Source organism: Marmota flaviventris, chromosome 4 (assembly GCF_047511675.1).
Source record: "Marmota flaviventris isolate mMarFla1 chromosome 4, mMarFla1.hap1, whole genome shotgun sequence".
NCBI lineage: Eukaryota > Metazoa > Chordata > Mammalia > Rodentia > Sciuridae > Marmota > Marmota flaviventris.
In genome coordinates this window covers 102,647,606-102,675,359 of record NC_092501.1, presented here as the reverse complement: position 1 = coordinate 102,675,359, position 27,754 = coordinate 102,647,606, and the positions used below count along the sequence as shown (strand labels likewise).

Below are 27,754 nucleotides of genomic sequence, written 5' to 3'. Positions count from 1 at the left end.
GGTTTTTTCTTTTATCCCCTTTTTCTCTCTGTAGCCTCCTCCCTGCTCCTCTACTTCTTAGCTATACTTGGCTCTTCTACACCCCAGAAGACCTGCTATGGCATGTTCATAGGTCACGTGGTGAACTGGCCTCTCTGGCACTAATTTTTTCTAGTATAGGTACTATCCCTTTTATTTCAGATTATTAACTATTTTTTAGAAAACAATTTAATATTAACTCCTGCCAAACATCCTTACCTAAAATTCTAATATTTTCAGTGTGAAAAATCACTTAATTCACCCCCAGCTTAATATTCTTAGACTCTTCCTAATTTTCCAATATTTTGGAAAATACATTTTCTTTTTAGAAAACTTGCAGTTCTTTTAAAGAGAAAATTATCAGACAAAACTTAAGGAAATGTATTTAGAGTAAAGATTGGGGTTAGTATATCAGAAACAAATTAATTTTTTATTTTTAACATTTTTAAAAACAGTTACTTATATGTACATGGTTAAAAAAATTTCAAAAGCAAAGAAAAATATAAAATGAAAATAAAAACCTCTTGTTCCCCCATCACCTCTGAAGGCAACTGCTATTAACATTTCATGTGTATGATTTGAGATTAATTTTATATATATTTTAACATATGTAATTTAAATGTTTTAGACAAATTGGTTCATCCTTTGCATACTGTTTTGCATCTTGCTCTTTTTGCTTAATAATCTTTTAAAATATTTTTTATAATTAGCACATATAGATTTTTATATTCTTTTAGTAACAACTTAATAACGTAGCTATTATTGATAGATATTTAAGATGTGTTCATTGTCTTTGTATTGCAGTCTTGTGCAGTATAATTTGCACAACATGATTTATCCCTGTATTTTGTTTACTTGAAATGACTTGGTAACCAGAGGCTTTGTGAATTTGCAGTTTTGTTAAATTTTGCCACATTAACCTCCTAAAAGGTTGTACCAATTTAAAAACCTGGCACATTATGATGCAGTATGATATAGCTTGTTTTCTAGTCTGCAGTACTGATTAAACTTTTAAAAAATTTGCTACTATTTTTATTTTTAAAGTGACATCTTGTTATTTGGATTTGATTTTTTTTTTAGTTTTCAGCAAACTTATGTATCACTTCATAAGTTTTAGGTCCTTTGTATTTCTTTTTTTTTTTTTTTGTGAATTGTCTATATCATAATCTCTGTTCCCATTCCCTTTGTTTTTACATCTTTTCCTCATATAATTATAGTTGATTAAGAAAATTAACTCTTTTCATATATATAGTAAAATTAAAAACAAAATGTTTTCTCCCCAAAGCATAGGGAAGGGGAAAATATTGCATTAGGAATGAAAAAAAGTATGTCCAAATGTTTTTTTCTCAATTTGAGTATACTACCATGATGTTAAATGTTAACAACTGACCTTCTAGTCATGGAAGGAGTACAGTTTCTAATGATTGCTGCTATTCATAGTGTAAAAACTATAACCATAGCTAATGTGAAGCTACAGATGTGACATAACTGAGTGGGAAAAGTGCAGCAGCACGCCATTGTATATAGGAATTCCACCATATAGATACAAAGTTGTAATTAACCTCAAGAGCATAGATATTGGTAAATGAAGTAAAACAATTAGCCAGTGATGGCATTTGAATATTTTTAATATAATTTATTTAATTGTAAATTTACATGGTTTTATTTTTAAATGTTGACTTTAATGATTGGTATACAAAATTCCTAAAAATTTAATAATCGGATCTTGAGAACCAGTACACACTAGCTCCGGCATTCCATTCTTACTGGCTTGTGTACCTCTATGTCCATTTGTCTTCCCTTTTAATTCTCCCTTTTAAACCCCATCCCCCTAAAAATTGGAGTAGAAATTTAAAATATTTCTCTATGCCTAATTTCCTTAGCTTAATTTACATGTTTTAAATTTAAGTGGTTGGTTTGAAATATTAAGATTTCTCTTTATAGTAAATTTGTTACATTTTACTTTTGATCATTTGTGTGTTTTTAAGTATTAAAAAGTTTAAATTACTATAGATTCAGTATATAACATGATTGATGGTTATTTAAAAATGACACAGATACCTTTTCTCATTTTGGAGAGAATTGATGTCTAATTGTATCACTTTAATTTTCCTAGTTTTTCACTAAAGATGTCATCGTACCCTCTCCTTGGACTGATCATGAAGGGAAACAGCTTTCAGAGTATCATTCCAATAAATGTGAGTGTACTAAAAATCATATGAATAAACATTATAAAATTTTAAAAAATATTAAATATCATTGAATATAAAACAACATAGTGCAGTATCAGTATATCTGCTTTGGCAAGGAACTTGCTTAAAATTAAATTTACAGATAACATGATTTAAATATTTTGAGGATAAGGGTCAAAGCTTAACTCCTTTTTTTGTTTATTTTTGGTTCTTCTATTCTAATTTAATTTTTTTATGACCATTGTGAATATGTTATAAAGGATTCATACATAGAGATAGTTGATTTTGAACATAGTTGAATTGTTAATAGCAGTGATATTAAAGGTTAATATTTTTAATACAATTCTTAAATTGCTTTATATTTTGCCAATTTGCTGATTTCTTATAAATGTAGAGGAAGGATGAAGTCTGAAATAACCTGTGAGACAGCTTATTACAGCTAATTATTTGTAAAATTATAAAGGAAATTAAAGGACAAACCAGTGATTGTTCAAACATCTCTTTCTCCTGCCAGTGGTTACCTTATATGTGCACTCATTGTCCTTTGGGTTTTGACCAATATTCAGATATCACTGATATATATGCACCCTTCATTTCTGTGGAATTACCCACCCTCCTATGTAGGGTATCTTGTAACAGAGAATATTTTACATTCTTTATCAAAAACATAACAGTAATAAGTAAAGTGGATTGAGCACTTTCTTTGTCAGTCTAGTGACAGCTGTCAGTAATTTCTTACAATTCATATGAAGTAGGTAGAATTGTTGGCTCCACTTTATAGGTGAGAGAGCCTCATTTTTGAATGGTTAGAGCACCTGTCCTGTGTCACAGAGATGATAAATGTGACAGAACCTGGATTCAGAGCCAGGCATCTCAGATCAGATTCTGTATTCTCAGCTATTACACACTAAAGGTAGTATGTAATACTGAAGAGCTGATTATAAACCCAGTACTAAAAACCAGAGGGGTAGTCTTGATCAAATTATTCATTTTCTTTGGACTTCAATTTTTTATTTACAGAGTGAAAAGGTCACATCAGAGAGTTGTCTGATATCATCCCTCCCAACCTTAAAATTCTATTTCTAAGGTGACATTTTTAAAGACACTAGTTTTTTCTCCCAAATGTAATGATGGATTTTTTTTTGTAATATCATTTCATATTCTTGAGGATTGTGTTTTAAAGTGATAGGAAGATACAAAGATACTATAGTCTTTGATCATGATTGCACAGTGCAGTAGTTAACAGAATAGGCTCCTGAGTTGTGCTATTTAATATAGGTTATGAAACAATTCTCCAAGGGTCTCACGTTTCCATGCATCTTGCAAGGAGAGTTAGGGCAGATATTGTTCCAAATTATCTTTTCAAAGATGTTTTAGTGTGATCAGCTTTGGGAGACAGTGTGTCCCTTTATTTTGCTGTCTAGTATAATGTTGAGGATGTTTCCTTCTGGAACAGATTTGCTTATAGCCCATTATAAAAGAATGGGATTTCTTAAGTTCAAGATTACTCAGCTGTGATAAAAACTTACTGTTAACTTTCTGTTTCTTTAACAAAATACCTGAGATAATCAGCTTTTAAAGAGGAAAGATGTACTTTGGTTCACAGTTTTGAAGATTTAAGTCCATGATTGATTGGTCCTGTTGTTTTGGGTTTGCTGTGGCATAGTATGTGTCATGATTGGAGCACAGGATTAAGGAGATCTGTTCACCTCATGGCCAGGTATGAAAGGGAAGAAGAAAAGGTTCTTCTATCCCCTTCAAAGACATACTCCTACTGACTGGAAGACCTTTCAAATAAGGTCCCACCTCTTAAAAGTTCCTACTGCCTCCTAGCATGCCAAGCTGGGGACCTAGCCTTTAACACACAGGGACTTTGGACAACATTCCAGATCCAAACTATAGTATTTACTCTATGTACAAAATCCACCTGAGCTACTCCATATCATCCCTTTGGACTTGAGGTTCAAAGGAAACAGATGTGAATATTAAGCTCATGCTGCCTGCTTGGCTGAGAATAAAGTCCTTTGTCCTTGACTCAGAAGCCTTATGTCTTCAGCCAGCATCCATGGAACTTCGGCATACTAACTTGTTAGCTTGCAAGTATGGTAGAATCTTAAGATTATTTACTACTGTTGACATAAAGGTAGCCACTGGCCACTTGTGACTGTTTAAATTTGAATAAATTTCCCAATCAATACTATTCACATTGTAAGTGCTCGTAGCTGCACTTGGCTATTAGTGACTATTGGGAAGTGCAAATATAAAACATTCCCATTATCACAAAAAGTTCTGTTAGATAATACTTTAGGGCAGAGGTTGAAAACCTTTATCTGTTAAGGATCCACTGTTAAATATTTTAAGCTTTGCAAAGCACACATTCTCTGTTGCAAGCACTCACCTCTAGTTCTGTACCTTTTATCATATATAAATGAAGGAGTGTGGGTCTGTTCCAATGAGTCTATATTTGTAAAATAGGTGACAGAACAAATTGTGCCATAGACCATAATTTGTTGACTCTTCCTTTAGACTAATGTTTTGTGGATTTGAATTGTCTCTACACTAGCTATGTGACTTTAGGAAAGTTACGAAGCTTTTCTGTACTTTAGTTTCTTTATTTATAATATAATAATACTTCTAAGCTTATGTACCTATAAATGTTCAGTACCTATAAATGTACCTATAAATGCTTATTTATTTAATGATTGATAAAAGAGTGAATGGAAAGAAAGTAATTTTGTTGATACCTGTAAGGCTTGTTATCTTTTACAATATATTTATGTCAGGATGCTTTGATGTTTTTACTAAAGGGCTTGTGAGAACTATGTTACACAGGCAGGGAATTTCAGAGTTACAGGATATATAGTTACCTAGATTTGACTGCATAATGCTTGATTGCTCTCAGAATGTCTACAAGATCTGCATGGTCAGTACTACCTAGGTTTCCTATGTTCTGACTTCTCTGTCAATATTTGGCATTACCCAGTTTTTGAATTTTGCCTTATAGGTTAAGACAGTCTAAATGATTGTTGTAATTTTAATTTCATCTTTATAAATTAATCTGCCTTTTTAATTGTTTCTCCTGGAAAATACCTTTTTGTAATTCTTCAATCATATTCCTATTAGAGTTGCTATCCTTTTTCCCCCATTAGTTTTTAAGATACTTTGTATATTATAGTCATATTGGTTTTAAACATTTCAAATACCATTCTATCATAGGTATGTTTTTTTCTTTTTCTTTTTTTCCCAGTACCAGGGATTGAACTCTCAAGGGTACTCGACCACTGAGCCACATCCCCGATCCTATTTTGTATTTTATTTAGAGATAGGGTCTCACTGAGTTGTTTAGCACCTTGCTTTTACTGAGGCTGTCTCTGAACTCACAGTCCTCCTGCCTCTGCCTGCTGAGCCACTGGGTTTTTTCTTGATTGCTTGGTTGCATAGAAGTTTTATTTTAGTATGATCATATATATATATATATATATATATATGATCATACTAAAATATATATATATATATATTTTTTTTTTCCATTTGATTGTGGTCTTAAACTGGTTTAAGTGCTTCTGAGGGAAACGACTAAGAAAGTACATGCAGTAGAGTGAAAAGTGTTGTGATAATGTTTCTGTGGGTATCTGGTTTGAGAAGGGCAGAGGAGGCTTGTTGGTAAAAGATGCAGTTGAAGCTGAGACCAGAGTTAGGGAATAGTGGAGAAAAGGTAGAGGGGAAAGACTTATGAGGCAACACCTAAAGGTGAGAGAGAGAGATATTTTTTTAAGGTACTCAAGTAAATTTTTTTTTACTTGAGTATAAATAAATTTCCCAATTTTGATTGGATTTCAGGCATGTTAGATAAATAAAGTTTTGAAGGGCTTTGCAAACCATGCAGATGTTTGGACTTCATCCTGAAACCATTACAGGATTTTAGACAGAAGAGAGTCTTTTTTCCTTTTTTCTTGATCATGCGAGGCAAATGCTCTACCATTGAATTACATCCCAGTCCCAGAGAAGAACCTTGGTTATTTAGAGAAGGTCACACTGCCTTAATGAAGATGGCATCAGAATTCATAATTTTAGTTTTTATTTTATCTTTTTGCTCATTGTGATAGTGTTTAATAGAGGAATTTAAGTCATTGGCCCACTCATCTATTCCTCATTCATGTATTTATAATTGTTAAATCTAATAATCCTAAACTAGAATCTACTGTCTTTTTTTTTTTTTTTGGTACTGGGATTGAACTCAGCAGTACTCAACCACTGAGCCACATCCCCAGCCCTATTTTGTATTTATTTAGAGACAGGATCTCATTGAGTTGCTTAGTACCTTGCTTTTGCTGAGGCTGGCTTTGAACTCGAAATCCTCCTGCCTCATTCTCCCAAACTGCCGGGATTATAGGTGTGTACCACTGCACCTGGCTAAAAATATGTTTGCACTAATATTTTTTACTCCTACTGTGAAAGAAACTGAGCATAGTGTATGTATGTGTGTGTGTACACACACACACACACACACACACACACATATATATAATGGAATACTATTTATTTACTCCTAAAAAATGAAGGAACTTATGTCATCTATAACATGAAATGAATCTACAGGACATTATACTAAGTAAAATAAGCCAGGCATAAAAAACCAGATTTCACTTATATGTGGAATCTATAAACATAAAACTCTCTAGAAAATAGAAATGGTGTGTGGGAAAGTGAGGATATTGGGGAGATAGTGATCAAAGGGCACAAACTTTCAGTTAGAAGGGCTAAGTTATAGTAAGCTATTGCACAGCAAGGCGACTATAGTTAGTTATTGTATATGCTTTAAAAAGCTGAAAGTGGATTTTAAATATTCTCACCACAAAGGAAGATGTATGTAAAGTGGTAGGTGTGTAACTTAGCCGAATTTATTCTTTCCACAATGTATACACATATCAAATATTATACTGTGCCTTAAATATACATAATTCTTATTTGTCTTTTTTTTTTTAATGAAAAAAAGTCTTACTTCATTCCTTCTTAGTTACTATGGTAATCCTTTCATTTTATCCTTTTACCTCCTCAATGTTAAAAGAAGTAACTTAACAGAAGCATGACAAAATATATACTTATAAATACAGATATTTATTCTTAAAACATTATAAAAACTTCCAATATGTAATTTTTTTTACTCTGGAAAAAGTAACACTAAAATAATTGAATGTAGATGTATGGTTTTCCATTTAAAATGTTTTACAGGCATTAACATAAATAGTGACTCTCCAGTTGGAAGAAAGCTGAGTATTCATTCTGAGAAAAGCAATGGTGAGTGTGAACACAATATGAAAAGAAATATGTTCCATATTATGGCTGCATTTGATTTTAAACCCAGTTCATGTAGTTACTCTGGAATTTAAATTGTTTGGTTTTGTGAAAGAGCTATAAAGTCTAGAGAGCTAACTTTTAAAGATGTTTTCAAACATTTGCATCCAGCAATGTTAAATGTTAAATGTTTTCAAACATTTGCATCCAGCCATGTTTTAAAATAGTAATAGTGTATTTTTACTGTTGTTGTTCAAAGCATTGATTTGATTTCTGGTTTTGGAAAGCATGCCTTTGAAAATTTGTTTTAGGAAATCTCTCCAAGTATGGGCTGGCTTTGGCTTCCCTTTGAATTCAAAGTGCCAGCACTGTAGCCAGGAGTTAACTTCTACCATTAACGCATTTTCATCACTGGTAGAAAGTGTGGGGAATCTCTCAAAGTAAGGTTGCATGTTATGTAATAGAATGCATAAATGGATTGATTCAATTTGGCTAGAACAGCATGGGGAGATGGTTGATTGGGAAGTTCATGCTAAATTGCATGTCATATGCTTTCATTGATTTATCCATGTTTGTACTTATTATTTATTTGCTTGCTTCCAGCTGCTTGTCAGACATTGCTGTCTCTTCCTGCGGATTTTAATTTAGAAAATATATTAGGTAAATACTGTATTGTTTAAACTTTTAATAACTTAAACCAATCAAGGTTTTGTTTAGTAGTAGTTTAGTAAATGGTAATGTGTGCCAATGACTCTTTCTAAAGAAGTGGGGAAAGTATCCTGAATTTCTTTTTGTCTTGAACATGGCCTGAATTAGCTTTTATATCATAACAAACTTTACAATAATTTAAGACTTTAAGTATCACATATACAATTAAACTTTGCCCTCTTTTAGAAAAAAAATAAATTCAAACATGTGCTTCTTGCTGGTTTTTAAAAAATCAGGTAACAGAAATACAGTTGTTCTTCAAAATGATTAGTTTTATCTTTTATTCTGCTATTGTTAAATACAGGTGACTATTTTAGAGCTGATGAATTTGCAGATCAGTCTCCTGGAAACCTCAGTTCTTCGTCTCTCAGAAGAAAGCTTTTTTTAGATGGGAATGGAAGTATCTCTGACTCCTTACCTTCAGCTTCTCCCGGAAGTCCTCATAGCAGCTCTCAAGCCTCACTTGAGGTGCTTTATTCAATAGATTTATCTCCTGTACAGCATAAGACTCCTATGCAGACACCAGGTTCGGTAAGAAATATACTAATAAGTGGCTTGTTGACTTATAGATGTACTTGGATCTAGATGCTCAGATTATACTCAAAAGGCAAATTTGTCTTTGGGGTATTATGCTTTATAAAAATATAAACCCAATTCATGTGTTGTCATTAGTCATAGTAGTGTTTTTAGTCAGACTTTCCAATTTTGTATTTAGAGGTGTATGGGATGATCAAATTTATCATGAGTTTCAGGGAATCTCAACATAGGCTATTTAGTGAATTATGAAAGATTTACTGTGTAACACAATCATTTGGATTGGCATTAATGAAATAAATTATTTTAAAAGTTTTCATAATTGCTTGATGTGAAAGGTGTGTCTGCAACATAATTATTTTGCAACTTAATTATTTTGACTAACATAATTTCTGCAACTTAATTATTTTGACTAACATTCTATTTCAAATTTTTTCTAGCAGTCTTTTTAAGTTATCTTTGTAACAAGATGCCTTTTGTTGGTTCTTGTGAATGATTCCTAGTTTATACATGTGTTCTGAAGATGAAGACAAATAGCATGCAGTATAACAGAGTTGAGAAAGAGAACCATATAAATGTATTCATTTTTATTACGTATTTGTTTTTATTATAGGGGCAGTTTTCTTCTAGTCCTATTCAGGCTAATGCAAAAAGATACAGTTTGGGAAGCATAACTAGCCCTTCACCTATTTCTTCACCCACATTCTCACCAATTGGACTTCAGATAGGAAAGACACCACTCTCAGGTATGTCTCAAAATATCTAGTTAAAATTTTTATACTATGAGTATTTTTTATTAAAGAGACTCCTTTAGCAGAGCTATAAATGATCATTCTAATGTCTAGAAGCTTTGTTTACAAAAGGAACAATTTATTTTGAAAGATTAGAAATCTCAATGTTCTACTCTAGTGTTAAATAGCTATTTGATTAACAATATTTATATCACTCTGTAAAGAAAAACAGTAATTTGAGAGACAGTTGGTTTTTACATACCTTCTGATCTATAGTTTTAGATTTGATAACCACATATTCATATTTTGTAAAAAGGTATATTTGGATGAGGTTTTTAAAATAAATATACAAAAATTTACGTATTTCTCTTTGAAAAAAATTATACCACATTTTGAAAACGTCACATTTTTAGAAAACTTTTTCATAGTAAATAAAATTGGAAAATTGAAAACTTTTGTTAGTATTTTCTTTAGTTATGTGCACAGATGTGTGTGTGTGTATAAATATATGTGTGTATATCTATATATGGAAGCGTGAGTATGTAGATCTGTATATACTTATACATGTTTGAATATTCTTTTTTCACAAAGCATTTTATTATGAATATTTTTCATAGTCCAGGCAAGTCATTTATTTTTTGTTTCAAAAGCATGATTTTGAAACATTTCATTTGTGTATCATTTATTGTTGTTTTTATTGGTTTTGGTGTGTGTGTGTATGAGTGTGTGTGTGGTGCTGGGGTTTGAACTGAAGGCCTCATTCATGTGGCTCTGCCACTGAGCCACAACCCTAGCCCATCATTTGTTTTTAACCATTGATAGCTATTTAAATTGTTTCTAATTTTTCTTTTTTATACAACTAATGATTATCCTTGTGTATGTATTATGTTGGATATATTTATATTGTTAGCTTAAATTCTCAGAAGTGAAATTATTTAATCAAATAGAGGGGTGGATATTTTAAGACTCTTGATGAATTTTGTTCATTTTCTTTATAAAAGATTGTACCAATTAAGTTTTTCATGAAAACATGTCTAGGAAAGTTGTTTCTCTCCATCCAGAAATGTTGGTGTTATTACTTTTGATTTTCATTATTTTGATAATTACAAAAAGATATCTTAATGCTTTAATTTTTGTATCTTTGTTCATTAAAAATGTTGAACTCTTCCCAAATATTTACTGACCGTTTGTATTTTGAGAAAGTATTAGGTTCAGACTGAAGTTATTGTTGAGTATTTTTTCATTGTGTAAGCTTTCATACTTATTATTTGTGTGGTTGAAAACTTTTTATGTTTATTTTCTCTTGGGAAGATTGTTTATGTGTTTTTATCTATTTTTTAATCTTTGATTTTTATTAAGCTTATGAGTTATAAAACATACGGACCCTTAAAGCATTTTTATTATTGTGATTATCATTAGGCTCTTTATTGTTACAAATATTATTTTCTTTTTTGCCTTTTGATGTTGCTTGCAGTATTTTGCATAAAAGCAAATACACTTTTATATATTTAATTTACCAGATGTAGCTGTTACATTGTAGCTTTCAATATATTTGCTAGGGATCTACTTGAGATGTATACAGGTAGTATTATTATGAATAATTTTGGTATAATAGTGATATATTTATGAGAAAATAATTTTCAAGGAGTAAAATATTGTAAGATAGAGGAGAAGCCAGAGAAATTATTTTTGAGTCTCATCTTGCTTATTGAGACACGTTTACTTGTGTTATTAGTTTTAACATTAAAATTTCACTTTAGTACAATTGAACTCTTAGAAAAATCCAATTTTTCTGCCATGAAACATAATAATTACCATTTAGTCATGGCTTTTCAAAAAGTTTTCATGATGTGATTTTTCCTTCTAATCTTTTAGAACAAAGGAAGTTTACTTTTCATTCTCCTGATGCTTCATCTGGAACAAATTCTAATGGAATTACTAATTCATGTATTGGAAGTCCTTATATAGATGGCTGCTCACCAATTAAAAATTGGTCTCCTATGAGACTCGAGATGTATAGAGGCAGTTCTCAGTATCGAACCTCACTGATGAGGATACCTTTTACTCTTGAGACTCACAGTGAAGATGAAGAAGATAAAGAGAATGCTTCTTCCACAGAAGTCTCATCTCCTGTCATGGATGCTGCAGGAAAACACCTTCAGCAACTGAATAGTGACACTTCTACACCTGGCACACATTTAGTTGTGACTGCCGTGTCTATTACACAAAATCAGTCCAGTGTTTCTGAGAAGGAACTAGCCCTGTTGCAGGACATTGAAAGTGAGAAGGAGAATGATACCGTGGATATGGTTGATCCTATAGAGACAGTGGATGAGAACACTTGGATAAAGGAGCCAGTTGATAATGGGAGTTTGCCCACGACTGATTTTGTGAGTGGAATTGCCTTCAGTATTGAAAGCTCTCAAATGTGCATGTCACCTCTTGCAGAAAGCAGTGTTCTCCCTTGTGAAAACAGTAACATTCAGGTAAGGTATTTTAATATCCTGTTGTCCTTTATTTACTCCCTTGATGTTCTTTATCCTTTTTTTTCTAAGATTATAGTGTGAGAAAGCTAAAGGGTTAAATGTAAGGACTGTAGCATTTTATACTTAAAAAAAATTAATGCCAAGTGATATCAGCAGGATTAGTTACTTTTTACCAGAGCTAATTATTGCATATCTTAGTGCATATTACAGTATGCATTATTATGCATATTTCCTATTGGAGTAAGAAAAGATGAGAGCAGAAAAAAAATCAAGCTGCTTTGTGTTTGTAGACTGCTAGAGTAAGGTAACCTCTCAGGATTCATCTGGTATTATATTCATGTTCTAAAAATACAATAGTGTTTTTTTTCTTTAAGTGACTATGGGAGAAAACAATTTTGAGCATTTTTATGTGTAACTTTTTGTATTTTTTGAAAATGTGATTTGTAGCCACATTTTTCATTTAATTGCACACCTCCAATTTTCCAGTGTCTGGCAACCAGTAATCCTTATTTATTTGACAGATGTATATATTTCATCTGTGAACTTATGATCTTTTCTTGAAGTATATTTCATCTGAAGTATACGTATTTTTTGAAAGACATTTGTTCCATTAATTGCACTATTCTGTAATTTTATAGAGAATATTGAATGAATTTCATAATAGTCACAAGGGCAAATTCTTGATTGATGTTTCTTGGTAACAACATATAACACATAGCACTTGGTATGTGCCCAACACTTCTTGTGAGTCTGTTATGTGTGTTAATACAGTTAATCTTCACTGTAATCCTTTGAAGTAGATGTATTAATATCCCTGTTTTTACAGATGAGAAAACCGAAGGTCAAAGAAGTTAAGTAAATTTCCTAAAACTTTTATAATTAGTAAGTGTTGGTCCTAACAGACTGGCTTTAGAATCCATGTACTTTAATCCAAGTAGATACTGATTCACAATAATAGATAGTTTTATATAGTATTTCAATGTGCAGGCACTTTCTAACTCCTTTGCATATATTAATTCATATAGTTGACACAAGAACTCCATAATGTTTTAGTGTTGTCAGTTTTGGCACACTGAAGTTGAAAATACATGGATTTATTCTAAATAATTAAAAGTTAAATATAATCTTTTGCTCATATTTTTATGCCTATCTTATCTCTCCTGACTTCCAGGTTCCATGCTCAAAAATGATTACATTAGAATCACTTTTACATATTTTAGATTCTAAAGTTGGTTTTATGAGTAGAAAAAGATAGTCAAACTTAGCCTTAAAGGTATTGTTTACTAATAGTTCTCTCTTCTGTTTTGTTCCCCTTTCTTTGTTGGCAGAGCATTTATAGAGGAATTACAAAATACCTGTGTTGAAATATACCTTAATAAGATAAGCATCTAATTGAATTACCATTTGAAAGCTTATACTCTCCTATAATTGTAGTCACTACCAAATGATCGCCTGATTTATGCTGAAGTACCTACAGGGTATTCCATTTCATTTCCAAACTCCTCTCACCTGTAAACCTATTCCTTACATTGAACTAAAATGTTCTGTGATATCAACCAAGTAGTCTCAGTTTTACCCTTTTGGTCCTATCATAACACCTACCTTTTGTGGAGATGTTTATAATTAAAATTGTTTTCATGTATTGTTATTTTTCTACCGCAGAGGTAGCTTTCAAGACAAAAAACAAAACAAATCATATTTTCCCAGAGCCTTTTGATCTACTTCCCTTTGGATTAACTGGCTTCTGTGCGTCTATCAGCTGTCATCCTAGAGTATCTCTTTGTCATTATCCTGGGAATTTCCTTAACCTCCCCGTATTCTATATCTTCCTGTTTTGTGCAGACCATCCTTCTTTTTCCTAATTTACTTCTCATTTTACTGGAACACATTTTCTGGTAGCTATCTAAGGAAGAGGACATTTTTAAGACATTGCCTGTCTGCTGATGTGTTCCTTCTTCCCTTGCATTTGAGTTTAGAAATAATTGCCCTTTAGAGTTTGAAAGCATTGTTTTACTGAATATTTCACTATTGCTAGTGAGAGATCTATTCAGTGCTTAATCTTCTTGAGATCATCTTTTTCCCTGTCTGGACCTGTGTAGGTAAACAGTGTTCTAAAATTTCAGTGATGTTCTTTAGTGTGGGTTTCTTTTCATCCACGCTGCTAACACTCAGAAAGCCCTTATGGACTGTGAACTTATGATCTGTTCTTGAGAAATAGCTTAGCTTTTTCTATGATTTTCACTGTTCTCTCTGGAACTCCTGTTGATTTTCCAGTGTCAAAGAGTCTTTTCACTATATTTTTTTATCTCCTTTTAATTCTAATTTGTACATCTTTAATTTATAAACTTTTTTTTCTTTTGGAATCTGTGATATGGCAGCCAAGGCATTGCAAGGCATTTGATGTTTGTCTTATTTTCTACCTTTGTTTCCCCTTGCTTTCTTTGTACAGTCCCACTGGCTTTTCAGAATTGTGAGTAGTTCTTTAAAAGGGATTTTATGCATCTCATGAAGAATTTTTTTTCCTATCCCATTTACCTTTACCTAGTTAACTTTTTATTGTTTTAGTTTACAATGTCTTAGTCACATCCTCAGAAAAACCTTCCTTAATCACAGTGGCCATGTTGATCCTCATTATATGCTTTTGTAATTTCATGTCCAGTTTTACATTCTTCCCAATTAAACCATTAATCTAAAAATTGTATATATTTTTATCCCCAGTGCTTATACAAAAACTTGTCACAGAGGGGCTGGAGTTGTAGCTCAGTGGTAGAGCACTTGCCTAGCATGTGTGAGGCACTAGGTTCAATTCTCAGCACCGCATATAAATAAATAATCAACAACTAATAAAATATATTTTAAAAACTTGGCACATACATGTTAAATATTTGTGTAATGAAAGTAGGATGAATGCATAGACAAGTTCAACCAGAGGGGCTATATTAAGTGAGAAGAGCAGTGGGCTAAGATTTGGAACCCTGAAGAAAAATTGAGCAGTTAGATAAAGGAAACAAAGCCCCTGAAGGAGACTGACAAAGACCAGCATAAGAGAGAAAGAGACATTATTAAAGTATAATGTAATGGAACATCGTGAATAGGAAAGAATGTCAAAACAAGAGCAAGGAATATAGGCTTTGGAAAGTGGCTGCTGGGGTAATAACAAAAAGTAACTAATAACTAAATAGCCTCAAAGTGGGGAGGTGAAAAGTGACTAGAAGGAAAGTTCAAGAAGGTGAGGAAATGCCATCATGAGCTTAGATAACTCTATTAAGAGACTTTCTTGGGAAGGGAAAGAAATGATAGCAATGAACATCAAATTCCAAGATTTTGGCTCTGGGCACAGTACACACCTGTAATCCAGTGATTGGGGTGGCTCAGACTGAAGGATCACAAACTAGGAGGGCAGCCAGGGTAACTTAACGAGACTCCATCTCACAATAAAATTCAAATGGGGGTGGGGGCTTCTGGGCGTGTACTTTAATGGTAAAATGCCCCTGAGTTCAATCCCGAGTACTGTTCGCCCCCCAAAATAGTCCAACATCTTTTTGTAGTTTGGTTTTTCATGTTTTAGAGGGAAGAAGCAGCTTATTTATTTACTTAATTTTGGTACCAGTGTTTGAATTCGGGGGCACTTGACCACTGAGCCACATCCCCAGTCCTATTTTGTATTTAATTTAGAAACAGGGTCTCACTGAGTTGCTAAGTACCTCACTAAGTTGCTGAGGCTGGCTTTGAACTTGCAGTCCTCCTGCCTCAGCCTCCTGAGCTACAGGGATTAAGGCATGTGCCACTGCACTCAGCTTGAAAAGCAGCATATTTAAATGTAAGAAAAAGAGATGTTTTAAGACTAGGAATATGGCAAGAATTATTAATAATAGGTATCGGCTGTGTGTTCTTTTCGAGTTCCAGAGACTGTACCCAGCATTTTACAGTCAGAATTCAAACCTCATGATACTTTACACATGCAACAATATCCTAATATGTAAAATGGTGATCCATTTTATAGATGAGGGAACTGGGGCATTCAAGATGGAATAGAATCTAGAACCCTGGTAGGATTGGCAGAGGTAATCCTTCCACTTATATTGGAGGGCAGAGGCCAAGTTGGGCATGAGTGTCATTGTTTTGTAGTTTGGGGGGCTAGCATAACATTAAAGATGTGGGCTTGGATTTCAGTTATAGTGCCCTGCTCTGTTAGCTTTATGAACTTCAGAAAGAGACAACATTTTTAACTTATTACCTCTTCTTTAAAATAAAGAATAGGATTATAATAATGTGATTTGTGGTTACATACTGTGACTAAACAGTGCCTGGTAGGAAGTAATGGGAGACAAGATTCTCTGAATGGTGGCAAGCCAGAGGAGCCCTGAGTGATGAGTCAGGGCTGAAGTGCCAAGGCCGCATTTCAAGGAATGTGAGTGTAAATAAACCACAACTGTTGACAACTGTGAAGCAGTAAAGGGTTTTTAAAGACCATGACATCTGTGTGTGATGGAAAAATAAATTTAGGAACAAAGTGAATGTAGAATGATTGACAACAGGACATTTAAAAGTATCCTAAGAATATGCACTTTATGCTCAGAACTAAATTTGAATTAGTGCTTTCTTATTTCCAGGCTTTGGGATCTTAAGGCAAGATCCATTTGACAGTGAATACACCATGAAGTGTTTCACCTTTTTAGTAGTACTTCATTCTCCTCTGCTATAAAGTGGTACTGATGCCCACCTTGATGCCTGTGGGAATAACAGGATGACCTGTGTGGTCTGGTTGGTACACAGTAGGCATTGACATTGGTAGTGGTTTAGATGAGAGTCTGAAGTCAGCCACTGTCTCAGTGGGCTCTCATTGATCCTACTCTTCCTATAGAATGTGACAGACTTCTAGTGTACCTTACTCATTTTTTTTTTTTTATTGGTTGTTCAAAACATTACAAAGCTCTTGACATATCATGTTTCATGCATTAGATTCAAGTTGGTTATGAACTCCCAATTTTACCCCAAATACAGATTGCAGAATCACATCGGTTCCACATCCACATTTTTACATAATGCCCTATTAGTAACTGTTGTATTCTGCTACCTTTCCTATCCTCAACTATCCCCCCTCCCCTCCCCTCCCATCTTCTCTCTCTACCCCATCTACTGTAATTCATTTCTCTCCTTGTTTATTTTCCCATTCCCCTCACAACCTCTTATATGTAATTTTGTATAACAATGAGGGTCTCCCTCCATTACCATGCAATTTCCCTTTTCTCTCCCTTTCCCTCCCACCTCATGTCTCTGTTTAATGTTAATCTTTTCTTCCTGCTCTTCCTCCCTGCTCTGTTCTTAGTTGCTCTCATTATATCAAAGAAGACATTTGGTATTTGTTTTTTAGGGATTGGCTAGCTTCACTAAGCATAATCTGCTCTAGTGCCATCCATTTCCCTGCAAATTCCATGATTTTGTCATTTTTTAGTGCTGTGTAATGCTCCATGGTGTATAAATGCCACATTTTTTTTATCCATTCATCTATTGAAGGGCATCTGGGTTGGTTCCACAGTCTAGCAATTGTGAATTGTACTGCTATGAACATCGATGTGGTCCCTGTAGTACGCTCTTTTAAGGTCTTCAGGGAATAGTCCGAGAAGGGCAATAGCTGGGTCAAATGGTGGTTCCATTCCCAGCTTTCCCAGAAATCTCCATACTGCTTTCCAAATTGACCGCACCAGTTTGCAGTCCCACCAGCAATGTACAAGAGTACCCTTTTCGCCACATCCTCGCCAGCACTTGTTGTTGTTTGACTTCATAATGGCTGCCAATCTTACTGGAGTGGGATGGTATCTTAGGGTGGTTTTGGTTTGCATTTCTCTGACTGCTAGAGATGGTGAGCATTTTTTCATGTACTTGTTGATTGATTGTATGTCGTCCTCTGAGAAGTGTCTGTTCAGGTCCTTGGCCCATTTGTTGATTGGGTTATTTGTTATCTTATTGTCTAATTTTTTGAGTTCTTTGTATACTCTGGATATTAGGGCTCTATCTGAAGTGTGAGGAGTAAAAATTTGTTCCCATGATGTAGGCTCCCTATTTACCTCTCTTATTGTTTCTCTTGCTGAGAAAAAACTTTTCAGTTTAAGTAAGTCCCATTTGTTGATTCTTGTTATTAACTCTTGTGCTATGGGTGTCCTATTAAGGAATTTGGAGCCCGACCCCACAATATGTAGATCGGAGCCAACTTTTTCTTCTATCAGACGCAGAGTCTCTGATTTGATATCTAGCTCCTTGATCCACTTTGAGTTAACTTTTGTGCATGGCGAGAGGAGGGGATTCAGTTTCATTTTGTTGCATATGTTTTCCAGTTTTCCCAGCACCATTTGTTGAAGATGCTATCCTTCCTCCATTGCATGCTTTTAGCTCCTTTATCAAATATGAGATAGTTGTAGCTTTGTGGATTAGTCTCTGTGTCCTCTATTCTGTACCATTGGTCCACCCGCCTGTTTTGGTACCAGTACCATGCTGTTTTTGTTACTATTGCTCTGTAATATAGTTTTAAATCTGGTATCGCTATACTGCCTGATTCACACTTCCTGCTTAGAATTGCTTTTGCTATTCTGGGTCTTTTATTTTTCCATATGAATTTCATGATTGCTTTATCTATTTCTACAAGAAATGCCATTGGGATTTTGATTGGCATTGCATTAAACCTATAGAGAACTTTTGGTAATATCGTCATTTTGATGATGTTAGTTCTGCCTATCCATGAACAGGGTATATTTTTCCATCTTCTAAGATCTTCTTCTACTTCTCTTTTTAGGGTTCTGTAGTTTTCATTGTATAGATCTTTCACCTCTTTTGTTAGGTTGATTCCCAAGTATTTTATTTTTTTTGAGGATATTGTGTGTGAATGGAGTGTTTTTCCTCATTTCCATTTCAGAAGTTTTGTTGCTGATATACAGAAATGCCTTTGATTTATGCGTGTTGATTTTATATCCTGCCACTTTGCTGAATTCATTTATTAGTTCTAGTAGCTTTTTTGTAGACCCTTTTGGGTCTTCTAGGTATAGAATCATGTCAACCGCAAATAGTGATAATTTAAGTTCTTCCTTTCCTATTTTTATGCCTTTAATTTCTTTCGTCTGTCTAATTGCTCTGGCCAGTGTTTCGAGAACTATATTGAATAGAAGTGGTGATAGAGGGCATCCCTGTCTTGTTCCAGATTTTAGGGGGAATGCCTTCAATTTTTCTCCATTGAGAATGATGCTAGCCTGAGGCTTAGCATAGATAGCTTTTACAGTATTGAGGTAAGTTCCTGTTATCCCTAGTTTTTCTAATGTTTTGAACATAAAGGGATGCTGTACTTTGTCGAATGCTTTTTCTGCATCTATTGAGATGATCATATGGTTCTTATCTTTAAGTCTATTGATGTGGTAAATAACATTTATTGATTTCCGTATATTGAACCATCCTTGCATCCCAGGGATGAATCCTACTTGATCATGGTGCACAATTTTTTTGATGTGCCTTTGTATCCGATTCGCCAGAATTTTATTGAGGATTTTTTCATCTAGGTTCATCAGAGATATTGGTCTGTAGTTTTCTTTCTTTGAGGTGTCTTTGTCTGGTTTCGGAATCAGGGTGATGTTGGCCTCATAGAATGAATTTGGCAGAGCTCCCTCTTTTTCTATTTCCTGAAATAACTTGAAAAGTATTGGTATTAATTCTTCCTTAAAGGTTTTGTAAAACTCCGCTGTATACCCATCCGGTCCTGGGCTTTTCTTGGTTGGAAGTCTTTCGATTGCTTCTTCTATTTCATCTATTGATATTGGTCTGTTTAAGTTGTGAGTATCCTCCTGACTCAGTCTGGGCAAATCATATGACTTAAGGAATTTATCAATGTCTTCACTATCTTCTATTTTATTGGAATATAGGTTTTCAAAATAATTTCTAATTGTCTTCTGTATTTCTGTAGCGTCTGTTGTGATATTGCCTTTTTCATCCCGTATGTTAGTAATTTGAGTTCTCGCTCTTCTTCTCTTCGTTAGCATGGCTAAGGGTCTGTCGATCTTATTTATTTTTTCAAAGAACCAACTTTTAGTTTTGTTAATTTTTTCAATAGTTTCTTTTGTTTCAATTTCGTTGATTTCCGCTCTGATTTTAATTATTTCTTGCCTTCTGCTACATTTGCTGTTGTTTTGCTCTTCCTTTTCTTGGGCTTTGAGATGAAGTGTGAGCTCATTTATTTGGTGGTTTTTCCTTTTTTTGAGGAATGACCTCCAGGTGATGAATTTCCCTCTTAAAACTGCTTTCATTGTGTCCCATAGATTCCGATATGTTGTGTCTGTATTTTCATTTATCTCTAAGAATTTTTTGATTTCCTCCTTTATGTCTTCTGTAACCCATTGATCATTCAGTAACATATTGTTCATTTTCCATGTGATGTAGGATTTTTCCTTCCTTCTTTTATCATTTATTTCCAGTTTCATTCCATTATGATCAGATAAAATGCATGGTATTATCTCCACCCCTGTATATTTACTGAGGGTTGCCCTATGGCATAATATATGGTCTATTTTTGAGAAGGATCCATGTGCTGCTGATAAAAAAGTATATCCACTTGATGATGGTTGATATATTCTATATATGTCAGTTAAGTCTAGGTTGTTGATTGTGATATTGAGTTCTATAGTTTCTTTATTCAATTTTTGTTTGGAGGATCTGTCCAATGGTGAGAGAGGTGTGTTGAAGTCACCCATAATTATTGTGTTGTGGTCTATTTGATTCTTGAACTTGAGGAGAATTTGTTTTATGAACGTCGCAGCACCATTATTTGGTGCATAAATATTGATAATTGTTATGTCTTGTTGGTGAATGGTTCCTTTTAACAGTATATAATATCCTTCCTTATCCCTTTTGATTAACTTAGTCTTGAAGTCGATTTTATTCGATATGAGGATGGCCACCCCTGCTTGCTTACGAGGACCGTGTGCGTGGTATATTTTTTCCCAACCTTTCATCTTCAGCCTGTGTATGTCTTTTGCAATCAGATGTGTCTCCTGGAGGCAGCATATTGTTGGATTTGTTTTTTAATCCATGTTACCAGCCTATGTCGCTTTATTGGAGAGTTTAAGCCATTAACGTTTAGAGTTACTATTGATATATGGTTTGTACTTCCAGCCATGTTTGATTATTTATCTTCTTTTTTTTTTTTTTTTTTAATTAGTTTGTTTCTCCATGATTAGCTTTCCCCCCGCCCTCTGTCTTTACAGAGGCACTTCCCACTGATGGTTTTGGTTATTGTTTTTCATTTCTTCCTTGTGTAGTGTTCTGCTCAAGATGCTTTGCAATGCTGGTTTTCTGGCTGCAAATTCTTTTAGCTTTTGTTTATCATGAAAGATTTTTATTTTGTTGTCGTACCTGAAGCTTAATTTTGCTGGATATAGAATTCTTGGTTGGCATCCATTGTCTTTCAGTGTTTGAAATACGTTGTTTCAGGATCTTCTCGCTTTCAGCGTCTGTGATGAAAAATCCGTTGTTAACCTTATTGGTTTATCCCTGAATGTAATCTGCCTCCTTTCTCTTGTAGCTTTTAATATTTTCTCTTTGTTCTGTATATTGGATATCTTCATAACAATGTGTCTTGGCGTTGGTCTGCTGTGATTTTGTGTGCTCGGTGTCCTGTATGCATCTACAATTTGTATATCCATTTCCTTTTTTATTTCTGGAAAGTTTTCTGTAATTATTTCATTCAGCAGGTTACTCATTTCCTTGGTTTGAATCTCTGTACCTTCCTCTATCCCGATGACTCGTAAGTTTGGTTTTTTTATATTATCCCATATCTCTTGGATGTTTTTCTCGTGATTTTTTACCAGCCTTTCTGAGTTTGCTAGACTCTTTTCAAGATGATATATTTTGTCTTCATTATCTGACGTTCTGGCTTCTACTTGCTCCATTCTGTTAGTGATACTCTCAATTGATTTTTTAATTTGGTTTATCGTTTCCTTCATTTCTAGAATTATTGTTTGATTTTTTAAAATAATCTCTATCTCTTGAAAGAGATGCTTAACTTCTTCTTTTATCTGTTTATGTAATTCACTTTCAATGTGTTCTTTCACTGTTTGGATTTGCTGTCTCGTATTCTCTTTAAGGTTCCATTCCATCTGTCTAAGGTATTCCTTGAGATCTTTATATGACCATTTTTCTAATGACTCTAGATCCTCCTGAATATTTAGGCTGTCCTTCATTGTTTGTACTCCTTTTCTTCCTTGCTTTTTTATGCTGCTCATGTTACTGCTTGTTCTATTTGACTGCTGAGTTACTGTTTATTCTTATAAATTTATTTGATGCTTGGGAGGAAGTATATTAGAAGGGAAGGGAAGAAGTCACTAAAGAGAATGAGAGTAGGCAGGTAGAATTCAAGGAAGGGGGAATGAGAAAAATGAAAAGACAAAAGAAAAAAATAGAAAATAAAGAAAGAAAAAAAATTTTTTTTTAAATAATAATAAAAAAATGATAATGAAGATTTAAAGAAATAATACTAATAATAATAAAATAAAAAAATTAAAAACATTTAAAAAAAGTTAAAGAACAACACCAACAAAAAAATGAAAATGAAAGAAAAAGAAAAAAATAATAATAATAAATGCAGTCATAGAGTTTGATTAACTTCACTTCCAGTAGGTGGAGCTGTGCCCACTGGGCCAAGCTTCTCCTCTCAATAGGTGGGAACCATTCACTGTGCAGCAGCTCTTAGTCCCAGACTGGGCGGGTCTCCAATCCTGAGTGCCTAGGGCTTTCTCTTGTGTTTCCTCAAGCCAGGCCCCGCTCACCTGTGACGCTTACCAGAATACTGGTTACACGCCAGGTCTGCTGCTCCTGGGAGCCCTGTTTTCATGAACGCTTGGGCACACTCTCCCTGTTTGCTTCCCTCAGACCCTAAGTTTGTAGAGCTTGGGGCTGAGAACCCCTAGCGAATTTGCTTGCCCTCCAGTAGCCACGCCCCTGGTAGCTGGTGCAAGAGACCTCAGTTGTCAGCACTGGTGGGAAGCGGTAGTCGGGAGTTCCGCGCCGTGAGTCCCGCGCCACTCCTGATTCCCTCAGTCTGGCTATGGAGCTCACAGGAGAGCTAGGAGGGGCTCTTAAGGTTTCCCCGCTGTGTGGAGAGAGATGGCTAGGGGATTACACACCTGTCGCGCTGGTTTCAATGAAGTTATCTCCTCCGCCCGTGACGTCAGTTCTCTGCCAAGGTGGTATCCCATGCAAATGGTGACTGTTCGTTCCCTTTGCCGGGTGACCAATGCAACGGGTGAGTCCTGACTGACTTTCCCAAGCCCCGTTTCAGTCCTGTGGCCACTGCCTATGAAGGCTCGGTTGGCTTTTACCTCTGTATGTTCAGACGGGCCGACCAGTTATTTCAGCGGGATCGTTAGTGCTGAGTCACGAGAAGCAGGCGAACTTGAATGCAGCCGATCCGGGCTCCGTGTGTGTGTTCTGAGGGGCCTAAACTGTTCGCCCCAGATCCACGTCAGCTCAGCATTGCCTAGTGATCCTGAGCAAACAGCATTTAGACAATTTACGACTCCCTATGCCCGCGCAGCTGGAACGGTCAGAGACTTGATCTCTCCGCGCCCGCAGCCATGTTGGATCCCCGTACCTTACTCCTTCATGCACTATTGAGTAACTTTTCCCTTGACTGATTCATTTATGTATTAGTATTGAGTTATGAGCCAGTTATTTAGAAGTGATGAATATTAGAACAAAGAGTAATTGGCAAATTCTCTGGAAGCAATCTGATATTTACGTTTTTTATCAAACATCTATGGAATGTTAGCAGAAAGAGGTGTTTCCCTTGAGATGTAACGTTAGATTCTGTTTTACATTTCATAAGCCTTTTGTTCTAATAAAATATGACTCCCAGTAGTGAGTAAATATGCATCCATCCCTGAAAACTAGGGACATTTTTCTTCGGATTATAAGTCATAGAAAGTATTTTCTAGGCTATTATAGATGTTCAGAAGGGGAGCAAAAGTACAGTCTCCTTTCTGCCCCTAATTTGTGAAAAGGGGTAAAGTATTAGGAATCCCTTTTTGGGGATACTTTTTGTGTTGTTTGGTACTCAGCATTAAACAAGTAAATGGAGTATTGTATTGTGAATAGAACCTGAGCTTTGGAGTCTCAAAACTTACTACCTCATTACCTTATGACATTGAGAAAATTAACCTAGTTTTCCTTTTTTTTTTTTTTCTTTTGCACTGGGGATTGAACTCAGGGGCATTCAACCTTAGCTTACTCACCTGTAAAGGAATGTTGAAAAGGAATAAAAATAGAATTACATAGAGTGCTATATATGACCTGGCATTTTTTTTAGTAAATGTGTTTCACAAAAAGTAGTCCCTTTTATCAGCAGTTTTCCTTTCCATGGTTTTGTTTACCCATGGTCCAGAAATCTTAAGTGGAAATTTAACAATTCATGTTTTAAGTTGTATGCATTCTGAATAGCATGATGAAACAAACATCACATTATCCCTCTTCATCCTGCCCAGGGTGTCAGTCATCCTTTTGTCTAGCATGTCCACACTATAAAATACCCATTATCACTTAGTAGTCATCTTGGTTATCAGACTGATCCTCAAGATAATGAAGTGCATGTCCTACTCTTATTTTAGTTAATTATGGCCCCAAAGTGTGAGAATAGTGATGATGGCAATTTAGATATGCCCAAGAAAAGCCATAAAGTACTTCCTTGAAGTGAAAAGGTGACAGTATAGTAAGAGTTTTATTGTTTATATTTTGAGATCACATTCACTTAACTTTTAATAAGTTAAAATTGTTCTATTTTACTAATTCTTTATTGTGCCTAATTAATAAATTTAAAATGTTATGTAGTTGTAGTACAAAAAATATTGTATAAACATATGGGATTTGGTACTGTCTAGTTTTAGGCATTCACTGGGGAACTTGGATATCCCCCAGGTAAGAGGGGATTACTGTAGGTACCAAATTAGAAGTCTGCTAGCATCTTTTTCTTTTGCTCTTCTGGGCCAGAACAGTGAATCTCATCATGCAACAGTTTTTATTAACATGAAAAATTGAACACGTAGAGCCATTACACATGTGATATTATGATGAAAAATTGCATGAGTAAAATGTAACCCACTTTTTAAAAGAAATGTGCATTATTTTGAATACTTGTAAAAGTGACATTCCTTTTACGTATTCCTTTTAGGCACCTAAACCATTTAAAGACAAGCTTGGAAAGTGATGTTGATTGTAATCCTCATTTTTATTTACTGGGTTTGATCACAAAGTAAAAGTAAAGCATGTTCTTGGTGACTTATTCACAGACTCTCAAGGAAATTACCAGATATATTTCACTGGAAGTAAAGTACTACACTGAAAAACTATCACTTCTGTATAGACTTATCTTTGGTGTTTATGTATTTTAAGTTTTGTTCATTGATCAACAGTAAATATAATTATTCACATGTAGTAATGATAGTGTACAGTAACTCACTTATTTAGCTTTTAAGTTCTTCACATTAAGTTTTACGTAAATTAGATAAGTGAATTAGAGTTTGCATATTTATTCTTAGGTGTATTTTTTTTTTCCTCCTCATTCCTGTCAGATGGATAGTGGTTATAATACGCAGACCTGTGGAAGCAACATTATGGATACCATTGGGACAGAAAGTTACTGCAAAGAAAGTGATGCTCAAAGCTTTGAAGTTGAGAATAATCTCAAAGTTTTTAATACAAAGGTATGGAGAAAATACATATGGTTATAGGCTGGAAGTATTTGCTGTGACTTTTCAAATCTATTTTCCCATATTTTGTTCAAAGTTAATTATCATCTGTGTCCCCATACTGTCCATTCATTAAGTGGCAGAAGGTGGTTTTTAAATCCAAACATTTCAGTTTCTTAACTTTCCCCATTATGGAGAGTATGACAGTATGTAGGATAGGCAGAACTAGCTCTACTTACCAGCAAGTGAAGTCAGCTCCTTAAAATTAAAGGGAAGTAGAAGAGGCATAAATTTTTGCTTCCAATGTTGATTTTGCTGTCTTTGAAGTATTTCAGAGACCTCTCACACTAAACAGAGGGGAAGATAGTACAATTGAGAGGTTGTATATCAGGTTTAAAACACCTAAGGGCGATTTTCTTTAAAGAAATTGACTAGCCTTTAAAGATTTGGTTGTTCTGAGTAAAATAACACATTTTTTATTTTATATGAGATAAAGTGTTTATATGAAGGTGGTATACTTTAACTTTCTTGATATGATAGTTTTAATTATATATTCATACTTGAAACCAATCATAATTTTAGGCACTTGATAGGACAGTCTTTTATTTTTATATGTCAGCTTATTACAATACAGTATTAACATTAGCAGTGAACAACTATGCCTAACTCTTCAAGTGCAGTTTAACTGGAAGGCCACCTTTTCCTCTTCATTTTGTCATTCTGGTATATGTAGTGTCAGAACAAGTCTCTTGTTCAAGATTCACTTGAACAAAGTTGATTATGATAAATCCTTCCAATTTCAGGAGGCATAATTGTAGTTATCCATCTAAATGTAAGCAGGCATTCCAATACAGAAGGGACTCAATTTTTGATACAGAATGTTGATTTATTGAAACACATATGTTTACTGTCCCTTTCTAAGGAAATTTGTGTTTGGTTTTTAAGAACAGTTCACTTAATAGTTGCATCCTTGAATGGTCCTATTTAAACTGAAAACAGGTATTTTCTTCTTTTTCACAGGAAGACCACACATTACAGAGGTATTAGATGAAAACAGCAACTCCATCTCAGTACAGCACTACATAAAACACCTGTCAGAACCAGAGATTATTGCTGAATGGTTCCTTGTGTATTTTTATGCACGGGATCAATAAGTTGATAGTGATTGGGAGAAAACCTCAAGAAACATTGCTTTTTTCCTTTCCTCCATAATGTGAAAAATCAAGGGCTTAATTTAGTGACACAGGAACAACAGAAAAGCTCCTAGAACTTCAAGTTGCTGAATTACAGTTTATTTTTGGTCAATAAATATTTTTGTACTTACCTTGAGTGATGTGTTTAACAATAAAAAATTGTGACAGAGCTGACGACTTGCTCCTATCCTGTAAGGGTCAGTGCCTCATGGACAGCACTAAATGTAGCAACAGATCATGGGACACATTTTTAAATTGAAGGTACTTTATATTTTTATGCAAAAACTTGTGAACACACAAATGAATTTCAGTTATGATCTATGTGAATGAAATCTTTAGATATAAAATTTATTGAAGTAGAAAGCAAGTTAAATGAGTTTTCCTAAAATTTTTATTCTTGAATTATTTGTTCATTTCTGTGGGGAAAATTCTTAATTCCCATGAAAATCACTCTTAATACCTTTTAAAAAATGTAACAATTGGGAAGGTAGTACTAACAGCATCACAACATGTATTGCACTCTTGGGGGTAAATGTGAGATGTTAGAATAAAATATACCACCATTCTTAGGGCAAGAACACTCTTTCCAGTTCCAGCTTGGTTAAGAAGAGGACTAAAACATGGGAGAATCAGAGAAACATTAGAATTGGGGGACAGTAGAATTCTGTTTGGCATAAATTATAAATTTAATGGTTGGTTAAGAATGTAAGTTAACTATAGCTATTTAAAAAATATACTCATTTTGGGAGTAGATGGGCATATGTTTATAAATATATTTTGAGATTTATATTACCAATCATTAAAAAGCTGTCTCATTCAAAAGAGAATAATTATTCTTAAGTAGCCCTAAGAAATAAAGACATATTATTGCATCATTTTCTT

At 34.3% G+C, this 27,754-nt stretch overlaps 1 protein-coding gene across 3 annotated transcripts in view; it reads left to right on the top strand.

The window, feature by feature from the left end:
- Bora (BORA aurora kinase A activator) overlaps positions 1-27,041 on the top strand; it is a 34,816-nt gene extending 7,775 nt beyond the window's left edge. For 2 of the 3 annotated variants that reach the window (XM_027938054.2, XM_071611457.1), the window contains 8 exons: positions 2,135-2,216; positions 7,443-7,508; positions 8,109-8,165; positions 8,518-8,744; positions 9,361-9,493; positions 11,354-11,964; positions 25,563-25,694; positions 26,700-27,041. In XM_027938054.2, the coding sequence (XP_027793855.1) occupies positions 2,135-2,216; positions 7,443-7,508; positions 8,109-8,165; positions 8,518-8,744; positions 9,361-9,493; positions 11,354-11,964; positions 25,563-25,694; positions 26,700-26,726 (1,335 nt within the window). In that variant the 3' untranslated portion in view covers positions 26,727-27,041. The remainder of the gene's footprint in view (positions 1-2,134; positions 2,217-7,442; positions 7,509-8,108; positions 8,166-8,517; positions 8,745-9,360; positions 9,494-11,353; positions 11,965-25,562; positions 25,695-26,699) is intronic. The other variant, XM_027938055.2, reaches the window with a different exon arrangement.
- The last annotated feature ends 713 nt before the right edge of the window (positions 27,042-27,754 follow it).